At 44.9% G+C, this 14,663-nt stretch overlaps 2 protein-coding genes across 2 annotated transcripts in view; one reads left to right on the plus strand and one right to left on the minus strand.

The window, feature by feature from the left end:
* The window catches only part of LOC102035220 (D-threitol dehydrogenase-like), a 34,290-nt gene extending 21,505 nt beyond the window's left edge, over positions 1 to 12,785 (minus strand). Inside the window, exons 1-2 of the mRNA XM_014306676.2 lie at positions 12,749 to 12,785; positions 4,144 to 4,376 (exon numbers count right to left, since the gene is read on the minus strand). Coding sequence (XP_014162151.1) covers positions 4,144 to 4,376; positions 12,749 to 12,785 — 270 coding nt within the window. The remainder of the gene's footprint in view (positions 1 to 4,143; positions 4,377 to 12,748) is intronic.
* Positions 12,786 to 13,062: 277 nt separating this feature from the next.
* LOC102035384 (2-epi-5-epi-valiolone synthase-like) overlaps positions 13,063 to 14,663 on the plus strand; it is a 7,003-nt gene continuing 5,402 nt past the window's right edge. The window contains 1 exon segment of the mRNA XM_031056308.1: positions 13,063 to 13,238. Within this exon segment, the coding sequence (XP_030912168.1) occupies positions 13,063 to 13,238 (176 nt within the window).

Consider the following 14,663-nt stretch of genomic DNA (forward strand, 5'->3'; position numbering starts at 1 on the left):
ATGCCTGCTCCTTGCTACAGAGTCATCATAGATGGGAACAGATGGCAATAAGAGTTTTAATTCAAAGCAAACTTGGCTAAAATTAATGCTTTTGCTTACAGTGAATCATTAACTTCCTTTCAGATTGAAAAAAAAAAAAGTGTAACACTGCATTCCATTGAGGAGATGTACCAAAAGTGACCATGAGAAAGGGCACAGCAGCACTGCTGATGGATACAGCAAAAGATCAGGGAGAGGACATCCCGAATAAAAACATGAATGAATCTTCTGCAAAAACTCAGAGCAAACCTGATTGGAGTCCTGATCAGAGACAACACTCTCATAAGGCACATACAAACTCAATCAGAAAAAAAAATGACTGCCCAGTTCCTTTGATATGGATCACAGTCAGCATATTTGTAATAAAGATGTACTCAAAACTTATTACCTTTCCTGTGCCATGTTCTTGACCTAAATGTAATAGCAATCCATCCTTGGGGTGCACAGAATACATGAAAAAGTACAGTTTCCTTTTAAAACACCATTAGAATATTTTACTGTGTGTGGACATACACTCTTGTTACTCCTAAATGCTATTCTATTGAGTACAGTTTATATTCACCAGCAAAGCGAAATCTCTAGGGAAGCCAGAGAGGGAATGCAATTTCTAGTAATAACAGCTCACAACAGTGAATACTATCCACTTATCCCCACAATTTCCAGCTATTTTGGACTCCTTTCTGAATTAACCTTTCATATCAAAAGGAGCAATTCTAGAGCACACTAGAGACTCCGACACAATTTCATGCATAATTTATTCACTCAGTTCAACATTAAACGCAGAGTCCTTGACTTTGTCAAGGTGGATTCTGTTGGCAGACTTCACAAGCAGCAAAACAGGAGAAATGAGATCTGCAGCTCAACCTCTTCACCTATTCTGTCTGCTAACAGGAGGGAAAAAAGAAGAAAGCAAACCCTGACACGCTTCCACAATGCCCTGCAATCAGCAGAATTGGCTGCAAACACCGTGTTATTTTTGTGTTGTATTTTCAATTTTAAAATGGAAGGATCAAAATAATGGATGGGAATAATTTCCCGATAGCTTGCATTCCCTCCAGACTTAATCCTGCATCCATTGTTCATCAAAAGTCCACTGGGATTTGAAGGAAGCTCTTTGTGCAGAATCAGGCTCTTGCTGGCAGCAGATCCATGGCCAGGCACATTACCCAGGCATGGCTCAGCAGGGTTCAGACTTAAGGGAAGATTTGTTGGGAAATGTTTTTAAACACTGGCCCAGGACATGTTGAACAGGTAGCTAATTCTCACCAAAGACACCTGTACCTGAAGAAAGGCTTCCCCTCAGTCCACATTTCAAAATATCATGTACAGTTCCTGAGGCCCTTGGGCACAGAGGGCTCTGTTACGGTCCATGTGAGCTCTGGGCTCTGCTGGGGATCTCACCCAGCTTGGCAGTGTCCATGCCTTATGAGTGGGGAAGGTGGAATTTTATCACCATGCCCTCATGTACCAAGTGAACCCTACCATGTATTTGAGCTCTCTGGCTCCTGTCTGATACTGAGCATCCCTTGACAGGTCAAAACCCCAGATGTTTTGTGCTGGCTGTGATCTGGGACAAGAGGGAGAGAAACAGGCCATCCCCACCAGTGCTGTGCGATAACACAAGGGACCACCAAGAGGCTTCAGAGAGTCTAGCCAAGGTGCTGCCATGGACTGTTGTGCTGCCTTTGCTATGTTCTCTGCCTGCTCCCAGCCGTGCTGAGCCATGGATTTAGGTGAAAGAGCCAAAGCTATAGGGGTGACATAATGGCCCCACTGTCTGAGGTGCACTGGCACAGATTTGCTGCATCCTTATGGCAACTGCTGCAAGATCTGGCAGCTTCCTTGTAAAGGGCAGAAGCAGTTGTGGGGCAGCCCTGGACACATCCTGCAGCACCTGGATGATACCTGAGGCTGGGATGCAGCTCCTGGGTAGCCTACCTTTACACCAGAAGGGAGACATCATACTCCTTCTGACAGTTTGGTCATGCTGAATCACAGCTTCATGCAGCAGAGAAGGAGTTCCCTGACAGGTAGTTAATCTATAGACCAGATGATATTTTCCTGCTTTGAATGGGCCAGGGCAGTGAGGCAAATCCTGCTTCCAGGAGTTGTATTACTGCGAAAATTTGAGGAGCAGCAGATAAGCAGAAATGTTGCCTTGCTGTACTCAGCTTAGAAGTAAGATTCAGCCATCATCACCAATCAAGAAAGCTGCATCAGGCACCTCCAAAGAGCAATTGGTGGGTGACCAGCTCTGCCCTTTGGTTTCTACAAAGGGACTAGAATGACACCTAGGGCTGCAAACTCTGTAGGCAGCAAGGACAATTCTTGCCAGAATTGGGCTCTTCTAAACCTCACTGTGCTCCTCAACAAATGTTGGCCAGCTCTGCTCTACACCAGCCTCCCTGCAGACCATGAGGGACTGAAATGTTCTCCACCTCCTCTGTGAAGCTGAGCTGCGAGAGCCCTGCTGTGCCATACATCCCCTATCTCCTGCCTTGTCCTCCTGCCTTCCAGCTGCCCATGAGGCAGCATAGGAAGCTTGCTCAGTCTCCAACCTACGCTGGTCATCTGGGAGAGGAAAGGCAGCATGCTGTCCACAGGCTGAGCCTTTGCCACATACCCAGGCGTCCCATGCAGCTGCCACACTCCAGCTGGGCAAACCTCAAAAAGCCCAAAATGCAAATGCACCAGAGAGACCACCAAATTCATTGCTTCAGCATTTACAGACATTGTGAATTAAGCCTGTAGGACAATCCTGACTGTCCTGATGACAAAACGCCTTCCACACTGAATAGCAAAAGTTCAGAGCCCAGTGCAGAAATCCTGCACAGAAAGGTGTCCCCATGCTGGGAGCTCTCCTGTCAAACACGAGCATCTCTGTTCCCAACAGCTCCAAGAGGTTTTTGAAGTTCTGAGCACCTGCAGAACTGGGGTCAGGATGTGCCTTCATGTTGCAATTGGAGGATATAAAATCAATTGCAACATTCTGTTTTAAGGATTTAATTTTCATGTCTTTGCTCCCTTCTTTAATCTCTACACAGCATGTACTCTGCCTGCCTCTAGATATTTTAATTCAGTCACAGTAAGTCAGTTGCACAGAATGGGCACTAGAGAGCAACAGCAATTCAATTAATTTCACACTCACTGCGGGGAGCTGGGATTTTAAATGCTGCACATTGCAGGTGATCTGTAACATTTCGTTTTTTCGTATACTTGCAAAGCTCTTTGTTTCTTTCTTATCAAACTTGGAGGTCATGAAAACCAGAGGTCAGAAAGCTCCTGGCCATTTCATTTTAGAAATAAATATGGTGCCTGCTAATGCAAATAAAGTTACAATCAAGCTCACACTGACACATCCTGATTGAAAATGAAATCAGATCAAATTGATTTGTATTAATAATAGAAAGGCTTTTTAATGAACCTGGTATGGGCACCACCTGTCTCATGCTGGACCCCCAGCAGCATCCTGGAGATCCACAAACTGGAATTAAATGTGAGCTGCTAGCAATCATAAGATTTCTCTGTCTTGGAACAAAGTTACCAGTCAGAATGAAACAAGTACAGTAGGTATTTGTCTGAGGCTAATCACATTGCTCTGGAAGTGAGAAAGTGGGGTCTAATTCATCTAAGAGTTTGCTGTGGGGAAAAATAGTAAGAGGTTTTAGCAGAATTGGAAACTTCTCCAGGAGTTTCCCAGCTCTTGTGAACATTGGGAGCAAGCTGTCCTTCTCAAAAGTTGGCTCAGCAGGGTACAGATCCATTCTTCCTGTTTGTTATATTTGGAACTGGGGACCCGAAACAAAGCCAGCCCTTGTTGAGTTGAACTGCCATTGAAGCCTACAGACTTACACTGAGAGCCCGTGATCCCTCTGATCAAAAAGCTGCAGGATTTTAGTTAAAAGGGAGGAAAAACTGTCATGTGTGACAGAGCTGCCCCATCGTACATTGAAAATAAGAAATAAGTGCAAGAGTGTGTTCACACATTTGCAAGCAAACCAGAGCCACCACCCAGCATCGTGTGGGCAGGAAAAGAGACCTGCCTGAAATTCTTTAATGTGCTCTTCACAAGAACTCCCAAACTCCCTTTCCAGCTGATTTTACCTCCAAGGTGTCTGCCACTGGTCCCACTCGCAGACTTATCTTTTTGCCATCTGAGGAATAATCAAATGCCTCCTGGCTGTTCACTCCAAGATAGGGCTCTTCTGCACAGGCAAAGATTTTGCCGTTGTCTGGCAATTCCTCTGCAATAGCAAGGATACTGTAACCTTTAAGCTTGCCAATTAATAAAATCTTCCTGGCTCTGATCATATGGACAAACATCCTAAAAATTTGGCCTGTGGAAAGACAAGAAAGAAAATTTGAAAATAAAACCACGAGAAAGACTATACTTTGTTCACAATGAAAATTAGATGTGCCTTTTAAGTGATCATTAAAAAACCCTAATCTTAAAACACTCTCAAATAAGGGTTTAACCACAGAATCTGACAAAATTTCATCTAAAAATGCAGCTAAAAGACAACAGAATAAAAGGACTGATTTTAAATGTAGAACCTTTATCATCAATGCTGCTATTGTTCAAGTGCTTGTTAAATAGTGCTTGAAATATTGCATATTTTAACATTCCCCCCATATGAAAATGGCTTTGAGATGGCTCCATATTCTTTCTGGAATCCAGCATAAAAAAAAAATCACTACATTACCTTGCATTTGCTCTTAGAGTCATTATCCCCAGACAGCACCATCATTTAAGAAATTTATCATCAGTGGTGTCCTTCGAACAATGTATTAGTGTAATAGATTATAAGAGTACTTCAGTGGGATGATATATTACTCCAAAGATGAGAACATCTGGGAAGAATGAATCTGGGAATAGATTTAGTGTAATAGGCTTTATAAGAGGATACAAGCCTGGGTATTTCTACTTGTAAAGGTGCAGTGCTTGGCCGCAGCCACCTCCACCACAAAATGCATATAAAGCCCTATCAGACATCCTAAACCCAAACCAGGAGCATTTTTCCATCCCTTTCCCTTCCAGGAAGGATGATGATCTCTTTGCTGTTGACTGAGGGTTGGGGCTGGCACTGGGAATTAAAGCACTTGTCTGGGCACATGTGAGTGAATACAAGGCCATGGAAGGCAGGTTACAGGAAAACTTGTGCCAGAGGAAGAACAAAGCCCACAGGAAGCTCATATCTTTCTTTATAAGTAATTTCCCACATTTTCTGAGCATGGCATTCCTCCTCCCCTTACTCAAGACAAAGTAGAGTATGATAACTTCAACTTCAGTGACAGCTTCCATATCTATCTTTATAAATAGTTTCCCACATTTTCTGAGCATTTCCATGGCATTCATCCTCCCCTTACTCAAGACAGTAGAGCATGATAACTTCAACTTCAGTGACAGCTTTACACCAATCTGGTGCATTTTTACCCTCTTGGCTGAACAACTTGCCATTCAAAGAGCCAGAAGCACGTGTTTCCTGCGGTCTGACACTGCTTTCAACTCCTTCAGCATCCCCTGGGATGTGCTCAGGTGAAGTTTTTCTGGAAAAAAAAATACATTTCGGTATTATGATAACAACCAAAATCTGAGCATCAGCATAAAGAGCAACAACCAAGAGGGAACTCCTGGAAAAGCTCTATCTGTGCATGACCATAAAAAATTAGCCCAGAAGCATCACAAGTATCCTAAATTCCAGTTCTAAGAGAACGTAGTTTGGCAATAAGCGCATCTGAGTGCTGGCAGCCCCCCCAGCCATAGAGGCTTGGGAAGGAGGGAACATGGGACTAAAGGAAAGAATTCCCCACTGTTCAACCCCAAACCTTTCCCATTTTCTGGTCCCAGACAGGTCTCTATCTATCTGCTGCTTTGTAGTGAATTACTACAGTTACCCTGGCCAGGTTTTGTTCAGTTCTACAATTATTAGTTTTATTCCAGCCAAAAATAAGGTTTCTTTGCAGAATAGAGGGAAAGGTATAAAATCTGAATTTTTCTTACAAGGCAGGAGAAAAAATGTTTTTCCTCACAAAGTGCTCAGAAAAGCAGGGTGCCTGCAGATGCTATTTCACAGAAGTCAGGCATGTGACAATGTCTCTGGATGAAGTGAGATGTTACCTATTACATAGGGAAGGCAATAGAGGACTGGAAGTCCATAGCCTCCAGACAGGTTAGATTACCCTATGTGAAGAAAGTAACCACCAGAAATGGATGGTGATCATTCTTTGGGCCAGAATTTAGAGCCATTTCAGTGGGTTTTTTCCTCCAGTTCCCCCCCTCCACTCCTCAGTAAAATGAAAAAGAATTCATAACCCGTGTCAGCCACAGTCAGATAATCCAAGACTTAAAGAGTAGAACATTTCATATAACCTTTTTTCTGCCCCTCACAAATGCTTTAACAACTTTAATAAGATAATGTATAGCTATTATCCTACAGCAAGTGTAAGTCAAACAACTATCAGCTATTATTTCAGCAACAGAGAGAACGCTCAGCGTTCCCATAATCCACAGCCTGGAACAGTTTACACATTGTCAATTTTAGACAGAACTGGCTTTTTCCACATATCAAAATGTACACTGATAAATGGGAATTGTTTAGCAGACCCCACATGGCTGGGTAATATACTGTAGCTCAAAAAAGAATAATGAGGGTATCAGTTGGACTTCTGAATTAATGATACCTTAAATTAGTTTAATTAATTAGTTTAGTTACTAGAGTAATTTAGTTAGCAGATTAATTAATGTTTGTTGAGTGCTTGGAGATAAAAGCCACACATAAAGGCTGTTATTAGAGGGTGGATCCAGAGGTGTAGGTTTTCTTCACTCCTAATTTATCTCAGCTGGATCCAGGGGCTCACTCTTCGAGCCTTCCAGCAAGAACAGTCTGGAGGTTGGTGTTCCCCAGGAAATGCTCCAACTCAGACACTGCCACAGTCAACAATCACTTGGGAGAACATCTCCAAAAATTTACACCTAAAGCTTTTTGTTCTCACCTCCTTTCCTGCAGGCTGTGGGCTCACACACACACACACACATCCACTTTGCTACATGTTTGAGTGCACTTAAGTCTCATTCCACTTCCTGCTGCTGTCCCCCATATTTCTGGCATGTTCTGGACAGAAAATCTAACAAGATATTCATCCCATCACAGACAAAAGCAGCAGGTTACAAAGGACAATCTGTACCTCTTGGAAGCTGCCATTGCATCCAGGTAAGGGTCTAGTCCAAGAGCAACATCAAGAGCTTTTTGTAAGTAATTCCTGAGCTGTTCAGGTACATGAGGGTCATTGAGGGCTATTTCTCTGGCTTTGAGAAGGTTCTCAGCAATGAGCCCAGCCGGAGTTTCTGAAATGGAAATTAAAGGGAAGAATAATGATTTTGTAACTGCTCAATCAGTGGAAGTGAAGTTTAAAGTACATAAACACAGGTGTGTTTTTTAATACAAAATAGAGGGTTTTGAAGGGCTGTGAAAACAATCATGAAAACCTTTTCAAACTGAAAACATCCTATACTTCTGATAGATCTTTGCTGCATGCATTCTCCCTTTTCCCCTCAAGAATAAGAATGTTTTAAACATACAAGTTTTGCTTTTAAAGCTCCAAGACAAACATCAAACACCAAACAACAGCATACAAACCCTGCTCCTCCAGGTCAGATTTTCCTTGGAGGAAACAGAATGCTTCCAAAACTGCTCTTGCCAAACCAGGCAGGAGATGCAGGTAGTGGGTAAAGCTTTGTAAAAAGGAGGATCTGTGTGTCCACGGGATGCACAAGTGTCCCCAAGCTGTGTCTGGGCCTGGGAGGCTGCTATGCACCACACAACGTGTCAGCATCTCAAAGGCTGTGGAAACATCTGCAAGATCCAGATCACCTGGCTCTGGGAGCCAAAGCAATGCTGCCCATGGCACTGAACCTGCCCTGAGATCCCAGAAAACCCTTATGGCAGCAATCCACCATGGAGCACAGCAAGCTGTGGCCCCAGAGGGTGAGGCAAGGTTCAGAGGAACTCTTCCACTCCTCAAGTATGAGAGCACGTGCTGGGTTATGAAAGCACCTGTGAGAGACAGGCCAAGAGGCTGGGGTGGAGCAGATTGCTCCTGGCAGGGTTTTATTTGCCTTTAACAGAAAAGCTGCAGAGAACTACATAAAGTGAAAAAAGACATCTCTTTTACTTCTGTGGCTTTTCCAGTACCTGAAGGGAGCCTACAAAAGGATGAAGAGAGACCATTTACAAGGCATGTAGTGACAGGACAAGGGGGAATGGCTTCAGACAGAAAGAGGATAGGTTTAGATTAGCTGTTAGGAAGAAATTCTACTCTGAGAGGGTGGTGAGACCCTGGCACAGGGTGCCCAGAGAAGCTGTGGCTGCCCCTGGATCCCTGGAAGTGTCCAAGGCCAGGCTGGACAGGGCTTGGAGCAGCCTGGGACAGTGAAAGGTGTCCCTGCCCATGGCAGGGGGATGGAATGAGATGGGCTTTAACATCTTGTCAAACCAGCCCATTCAGTGATTCTGTGATACAATGCCATGATTTACATCTCATCCCAATCTCTAACCATCAGGGGAAGATTTTCTCTCTTCCAGCAGTTTTATAACTAATTGCAACTGCAGGAATAACCATCCCTTTCCCAAACTGTGCTGGTTTGCTGACCTCAGCCCAGCTACATTTCCACTGAAGAGGACACATACTCTTCCTGCAGCACTTTCACCACTACATGAGGGAGCATCCCTGGGCTCCCACTGCTCAGCTGGAGGGAGAGTGCTGGAGGTTGGGATCTGCTCATCCTCCCTGCCAAGCACTCGGAGGCTTTCTGCTAATTTAGGGGTAAAAACATGTTTATAATCCATGTCAGCTTTTAGTAATCTTCATGTTCTGCTTCTGGATAAGTAACAGACAGGGATTGCCTGTCACACAAAGGGGAGGAAACAAGACTTACCCTCAGCTTGTTTGTAAGCTGTGTTATAACACCAAACGTGAGAGCCAAGAGGTGCTGCAGGGAGAGGGCACAGGCAGGGCATGCCAGGAGCAACCCCCCATCCAAGCTTACACAACCTCTGCAGGGAGTGCTGCATTTTTTGCAGCTTGGTGATGCTTTGGGCCAACAGCAGAGGTCAGAATTGCCCTCATTTATGCAAGCACCAGACAAGTCAGAGCAGAGCTCAGGGCTGGCTGCCCAGCCCAAGGCTCTGAGCACTAAGGTGAGCTAAACTTTATGTAACTACTTTTTTTAAAGGTTATTCCAGGAAAAAGTGCTTCATTTCAGTGCACAGTTTTACACAATCCCAGAAAAACCGCTGAAGTATACTAAGCACTAAATTAGATTTCCTGATAGTGTGCCTATGGGTCTGTGTATGCACAGACATCTCTTTCCATTTCCCATCTAGCTGTGCATTATCATCAATGGGAGAAAAGAAAAACAGCTCACTCAGAGGAAGAAAATGCTGAAAATAGCCCTACCATGAAAGAGCAGGAAAGGGCTGCTTTAAGTCTCCAGCAACTTCATAAAGAAAGAGAATGTGGCAATTCTTAAAATGGACCATTCTTGCCAGCAGAATGGTTCCCAGCATCTTCCTGGGCAGGTGCTGAGAGCACAGCCGCCCTGCTTTACAATTAAGCTGAACAATAAATTGCAGCTTCTACTCTGTCTGAAATCAGGAACTTTTGATTCACACCAAAGTCAGGAGTCAGGATTGCAAGGTTGTATGTGTGGGACATCATCAGTGTCCCCTGAGCAGACAGGCAGTGCAGTGCCATGGAGGGACCTGCTGCTCCAGAATCTCAATTAAACTCTGCAGTTTGTGCTCAGATGGCACTTTTTAGGTGGGGAAAAGAGGAGAACACTTTACTTTTTGCAGGGGCCATCCCAAAGGAGGCACAGAGATAAAAGACAGTCTGGATTTGGCAAAAACAAAGCAAAGACATGAGACCAAAAAGACCAAATCTTTGGTTCCCATTTTAGGGCTATCCACATTCCACCTTCCAGGCTCTATATCTATTTTGCTGCCTTCCAAAAGAGTCTCCCCCTTCCCAGCCAGGGCAGAGCACTGAACCTGATCCACCTGAACATTTTGCTGCCAGACTGTTTGGTACTCCTATGCCAAGCACTTTGGCAGGAGCTGCTCAGTGCTAAGCACTTGGAAATCCAGTCTGCTAAAACCATCCCAAACAGCTCCAGCCATCCTGTTCACCAAGGCGCCTCAGGCATCGACAACAGCTTATCCCAGCCCTCACCTCTTTGCCTTAGTGTGCAAACACGTGTCCCAGCACAGGGCTTGTCATGGCCCATGTGGGGACAGGGGTGGGTGGGCAGCGTGGCCAAAACCAGGGTGGCCATCAGACATTGCAGGGGGCATGTCCCAGCAGAGCTCAGCCTTAACCTCAGCATTCACAGTGCCAGAGCCTGCAGAAAGCCAGCAGTGATGCCCTGGGGACAGGTAGCAGCTTAGGAATGGAGTGGGAGCATGAGGAAGCAGCCAGAGAGAGGATGCTGCTGCTCATGGCAGGAACCAGGGATCTAAACCCTGACTGAACTTCAGGGGAAAGCAAGGTAAAAATATACACTAGCTGATGCATTTTCTACAGACTCTACTGCTGGAAAATAAGTTGAAAAGCTGAATGTCCTCAGTGCTCCATTAGGGAGAGAAATTATTTCTGAAAAAAGCATGGCAATCCATCAGAAATTAGTCACAGCCAAAGCTCTCTTGACATTGCAAGCATCCACCACCCCACCATTCCTTTCTCCTGTGATTGTCCCACTCCCTCCACTCCAGGTTCCTACAAACCCATCTCCTGTGCTGAGCCTCTCTCCTCTCCCTGACAAACCCACCCTCTGCTCCTTGCTGCCAAGTCACAGAGCCTGCATGGGGAAGGGGAAGGTGGGCACCCAGGACTAGGGCATCACACAGTGTCCCCTCCTGTCACACCGCTCTCCTGGAGCTCCCCACCCCACACAGGGAGTTTACCTGAAGGGCCGTGCATGTTCTTTCTTGTCCCCTGGCCTCAGAGGATGCTGTGGTGGGTTTGCTGCCTCTGCAGAGCAGGAGATCGGTGCTTGGGTGCCCACTGAGGGGACAAAGTCTCCTCCTTCAATCACCAAGGCAGAGCCCCAGCCCTGGGGAGAGGCTGTGTGGGAAGGATGGCTCCAGGCTGGGGCTGCACCCTCCTGTCCCACCCAGAGCACAGGCAGCAGGTGAGATCCAACAGCATCTGACATGAGAAAGGCACAACAAAAGAGCCGACTTTCAGTGCCTTTGCTTTATGTAAGAGTAAGTTCACATCCTGACCTTGGGAAGTTGCTGGCTCTCAAGAAAGTAATTGGCAGTTTCATAACCTTCTAGTTACATATCACAGACATGCCCCAGCTGAACCACCAGGTATGTGGCCAAAATTGTCCCAGGACTCTGAACCCCAGATTATCTACAAGGGGTCCTTAGCCACAAGGTCACCACTGCCCTGTACAGCCACACATTGGAGTAATCAATGTAAATTTGTCAACTTCTTAGATGTAACAGAAGATATTTCAGTGTCCCCAGAATAGAATAGGGAAGTATAAATAGAAAATAAGTAAATGCACACGATGAAAGAGTAAAAGAAAAGCAAATAAAAGAAGACTTAATGCTGACTATATTGTTATTAGTTAAAACAAATAAACAAGATGAAAAAGACAGACCTCCTGGCATACCTAAGATTGTTCTATTTTATGATTTAGTAAACAACAAACTGCATTAGAATTGCAGTTCCTGCAGAAAGTAATAAAAATTGTATTTAGATTGGGAGTTAAAATTTCGGACGAGTATTTGGTAAACAGGCTACAAGCTTTAGTGTGCTATCTAAAGGGCACTAGATTTAAGGTGACTTTGGGAAAGTTGTTTCACTTCTGAGACTCTATTTTCTTCTTCTACAAAATGGGGTTAACAGCCTGTCCTCTTTAAAAAAGCACTTTGCCGCCTGGAGATGAAGCCAGCAGTAAGGACTGGAGTCAGGAGTTAGGCACTTCTTGGAGCAGGGCTACATGGCTTTGGAGATTCTCCTTGCAACTTTTTCTCAATATTAATTTTGAGATAGATGAAGGCTCCAAAGTGAGTTTGGCTGCAATTAAGCCCTCAAAGCAATGACACAGTGTTGTCCAATGGGTTCTTTAAGACTCATTTTTTCCTGCCTCTGCTTTTACATCTGATTTTGGTTTTCTTGATCTTTTTTTCTGAACAAGGACAGCTTTCAGAAACACGGCTGAGAAGGTGGCAAAAACAGGTTTGTGCCTTCAGGCACTGCTGGTGAAATCAAAGGAAGATCTTCCTGTGCTCAGCACACAGAGCTGTATGCCAAGGGAATACTTTGTGTGGCAACCTGAGCCTGGGGCCCTCCAAAAGCCCCAGCTGGAAGATCACATGGAAAAGTGAATTGTGCATCCCCCAGTCACGTGGGGATCAAAACCCAGCTCATGCCCCAAACAGCCCTTCAGGAGATAAATGCTCTCTGATAATTTTTTTAAACCCACCATAAAAGCAAAAATATCTATTATATATAAAGTTTTTTTCCTCAATTCAAGAAAATCCCAGGAATGTGAACTCAAAAGAGGTTTAACCAGCTGGTATTGATCCCCATGCTTTTGCTCCTGTCTCATCCCATAAGAGCAGTGTGGAGCTGCAGCCAGATCAGAGGCTCTGCTCAGGAAAGGAGGTTCCTGAATGATGTGAAGAATCACACAAACTGCCTTTCATAACTTTAAATTTGCTGTAGGGCGTCATGTTGGAAGTTAATATATGCACTTCTATTGTACATCTTAAGCATTATAAAACCAGCTGATTACACAACCCCATCCTGGTAGTCACACGTGTCTTCAAACATCCCTGCCACCCCTCACATGCATCCCAGATTAGGTAATCTCAGTTTTGTAATTAGTCTCTCACATGGAGACGAGACCTCCCCTCCTGATGCCTGGTCAACCTGGAGCCTTTAAAAAGCACCTCAAAGGCACCCAGTGATGGGAGATCTCTGGGTAGGGAGATTTCACCTTCTGGAAGCATGCTGGTGACAGAGGAGGCACGTGCTGCAGCAGTCCCAGGAGCCACCATGCCCCAGGAGCCCCGGCAGACGGATTTCCAGCTGGTAAGAGTCAAGAGCACGTGGAGCCGCATCAAGAAAGGAGAAACCCTCTCCAACAACAACAAGGACGAGGTCACTCTCTCTGAGGCAACAATGTGAGTATAGGAAGGAGCCTGTGTTTTTCTGGCCAGCCAAACTGGGCAGTCTTCTTGGTGGGATGGAAAAACCATCTTGGGTGCCATGGCAGCTTCAACACGCAATGACAGAATAGTTCAGGCTGGAAGGCATCTTTGGAGGTCATCTAATCCAAACCCCTGAGATGGGCAGGGACACCTTCTACTAGAGGAGGGTGCTCCAAGCCCCATCCAACCTGACCTAGTGTACAAACCTGGGAATGTGTCTTAGGAACATGGGCAGTATGGCAGCACGGGCGGTTGCAGTGCTCCTTGACACAGCTCAGAGTTACAGAGGGAATTTTATCAACAGCCTCCATTTTTGTAGACAGGAATTTTCTTTAAACTTCTGAAAAGCTTATGCAGGGACATCTGTGTGCTGCATTTGGGCTCATTTTCTCCATTTCTGTGAAAATTCAATCTGTGTGTGCGCAAAATCTCACGCCGAGGCATGGGAGACAGATGGGTTTATAGAGGTGGTTGCAGACAAATGAAATGGGTAGGTGGGAAAAATAAACTGTCACTGACAGGAGCAAAACCCTTAACACATCCCTCAAACTCCAGAAGTCACCTAATGCTGCTTCAGATAGAGCAAAGACAAAACTTTCCCCCAGGGATACACACAGCTCTTTGCTGATAGTGTGTCTCCCCAGTTAATTATCTTTTAATTACAGCATACTCCTTCTCACAAGCACATGGAGCTCCATTCATGATGCAGATCTTTTTTAACACAGTTCTCTTCTGCATGTCAGAAGTTTTCCAGCCTTTGCCATGCTCAGATTTTAATGGCACAAGTCTAACCCTTTTCTCAGCCAGGTCAGAGGGACCTTCACCAGCACCGGCAGTGACCGCAAGCATCACCCAGGCAGAGCTGCAGCAGGTAGAGCAGGACTTTGGCAGATCCAAAAACAGCCTGCTAGACCTCAGTCAATAGAAGGATGAACCTAGGGCCCAAGAACACACAGAAAAATCCTCAGCTGATATATGCTCCCACAAGGGCGTGTTCAGTCCCAAATTCCCTGATTTTCATAGAGCAGAGGGGTTGTAATGGGTACTGGTTGTACATCCAGCACCCAAAGCTGATTCCACCAAATAATATTCCAAACTATCCTGTCTCTTAGAAGGGTCACACACCAGAGATGAATGCACATGGAGTTAAGTACAGCTATAAGATGGTGCATTGAAATGTACACAATGCGTTTTCTGATACCATATTTGAAAAGCCCAGAAGAAATTTTCTGGAAGGTATAAATCCTCACTGGTTTTCTTTAACAGCTTTGGAGTTTAAGGGCTTAGAGACTTTAAGAGTTTAAAACTTAGAGACAATTTGGTAAAGAAAGCAGAGAAGCATCTATTTTGACCTCTAAGTGAATGTTCAGGCATGTGAAAAGAAATTGGGCATGTAGG

This window comes from Geospiza fortis, unplaced genomic scaffold, assembly GCF_000277835.1.
Source record: "Geospiza fortis unplaced genomic scaffold, GeoFor_1.0 scaffold70, whole genome shotgun sequence".
Classification (NCBI taxonomy): domain Eukaryota; kingdom Metazoa; phylum Chordata; class Aves; order Passeriformes; family Thraupidae; genus Geospiza; species Geospiza fortis.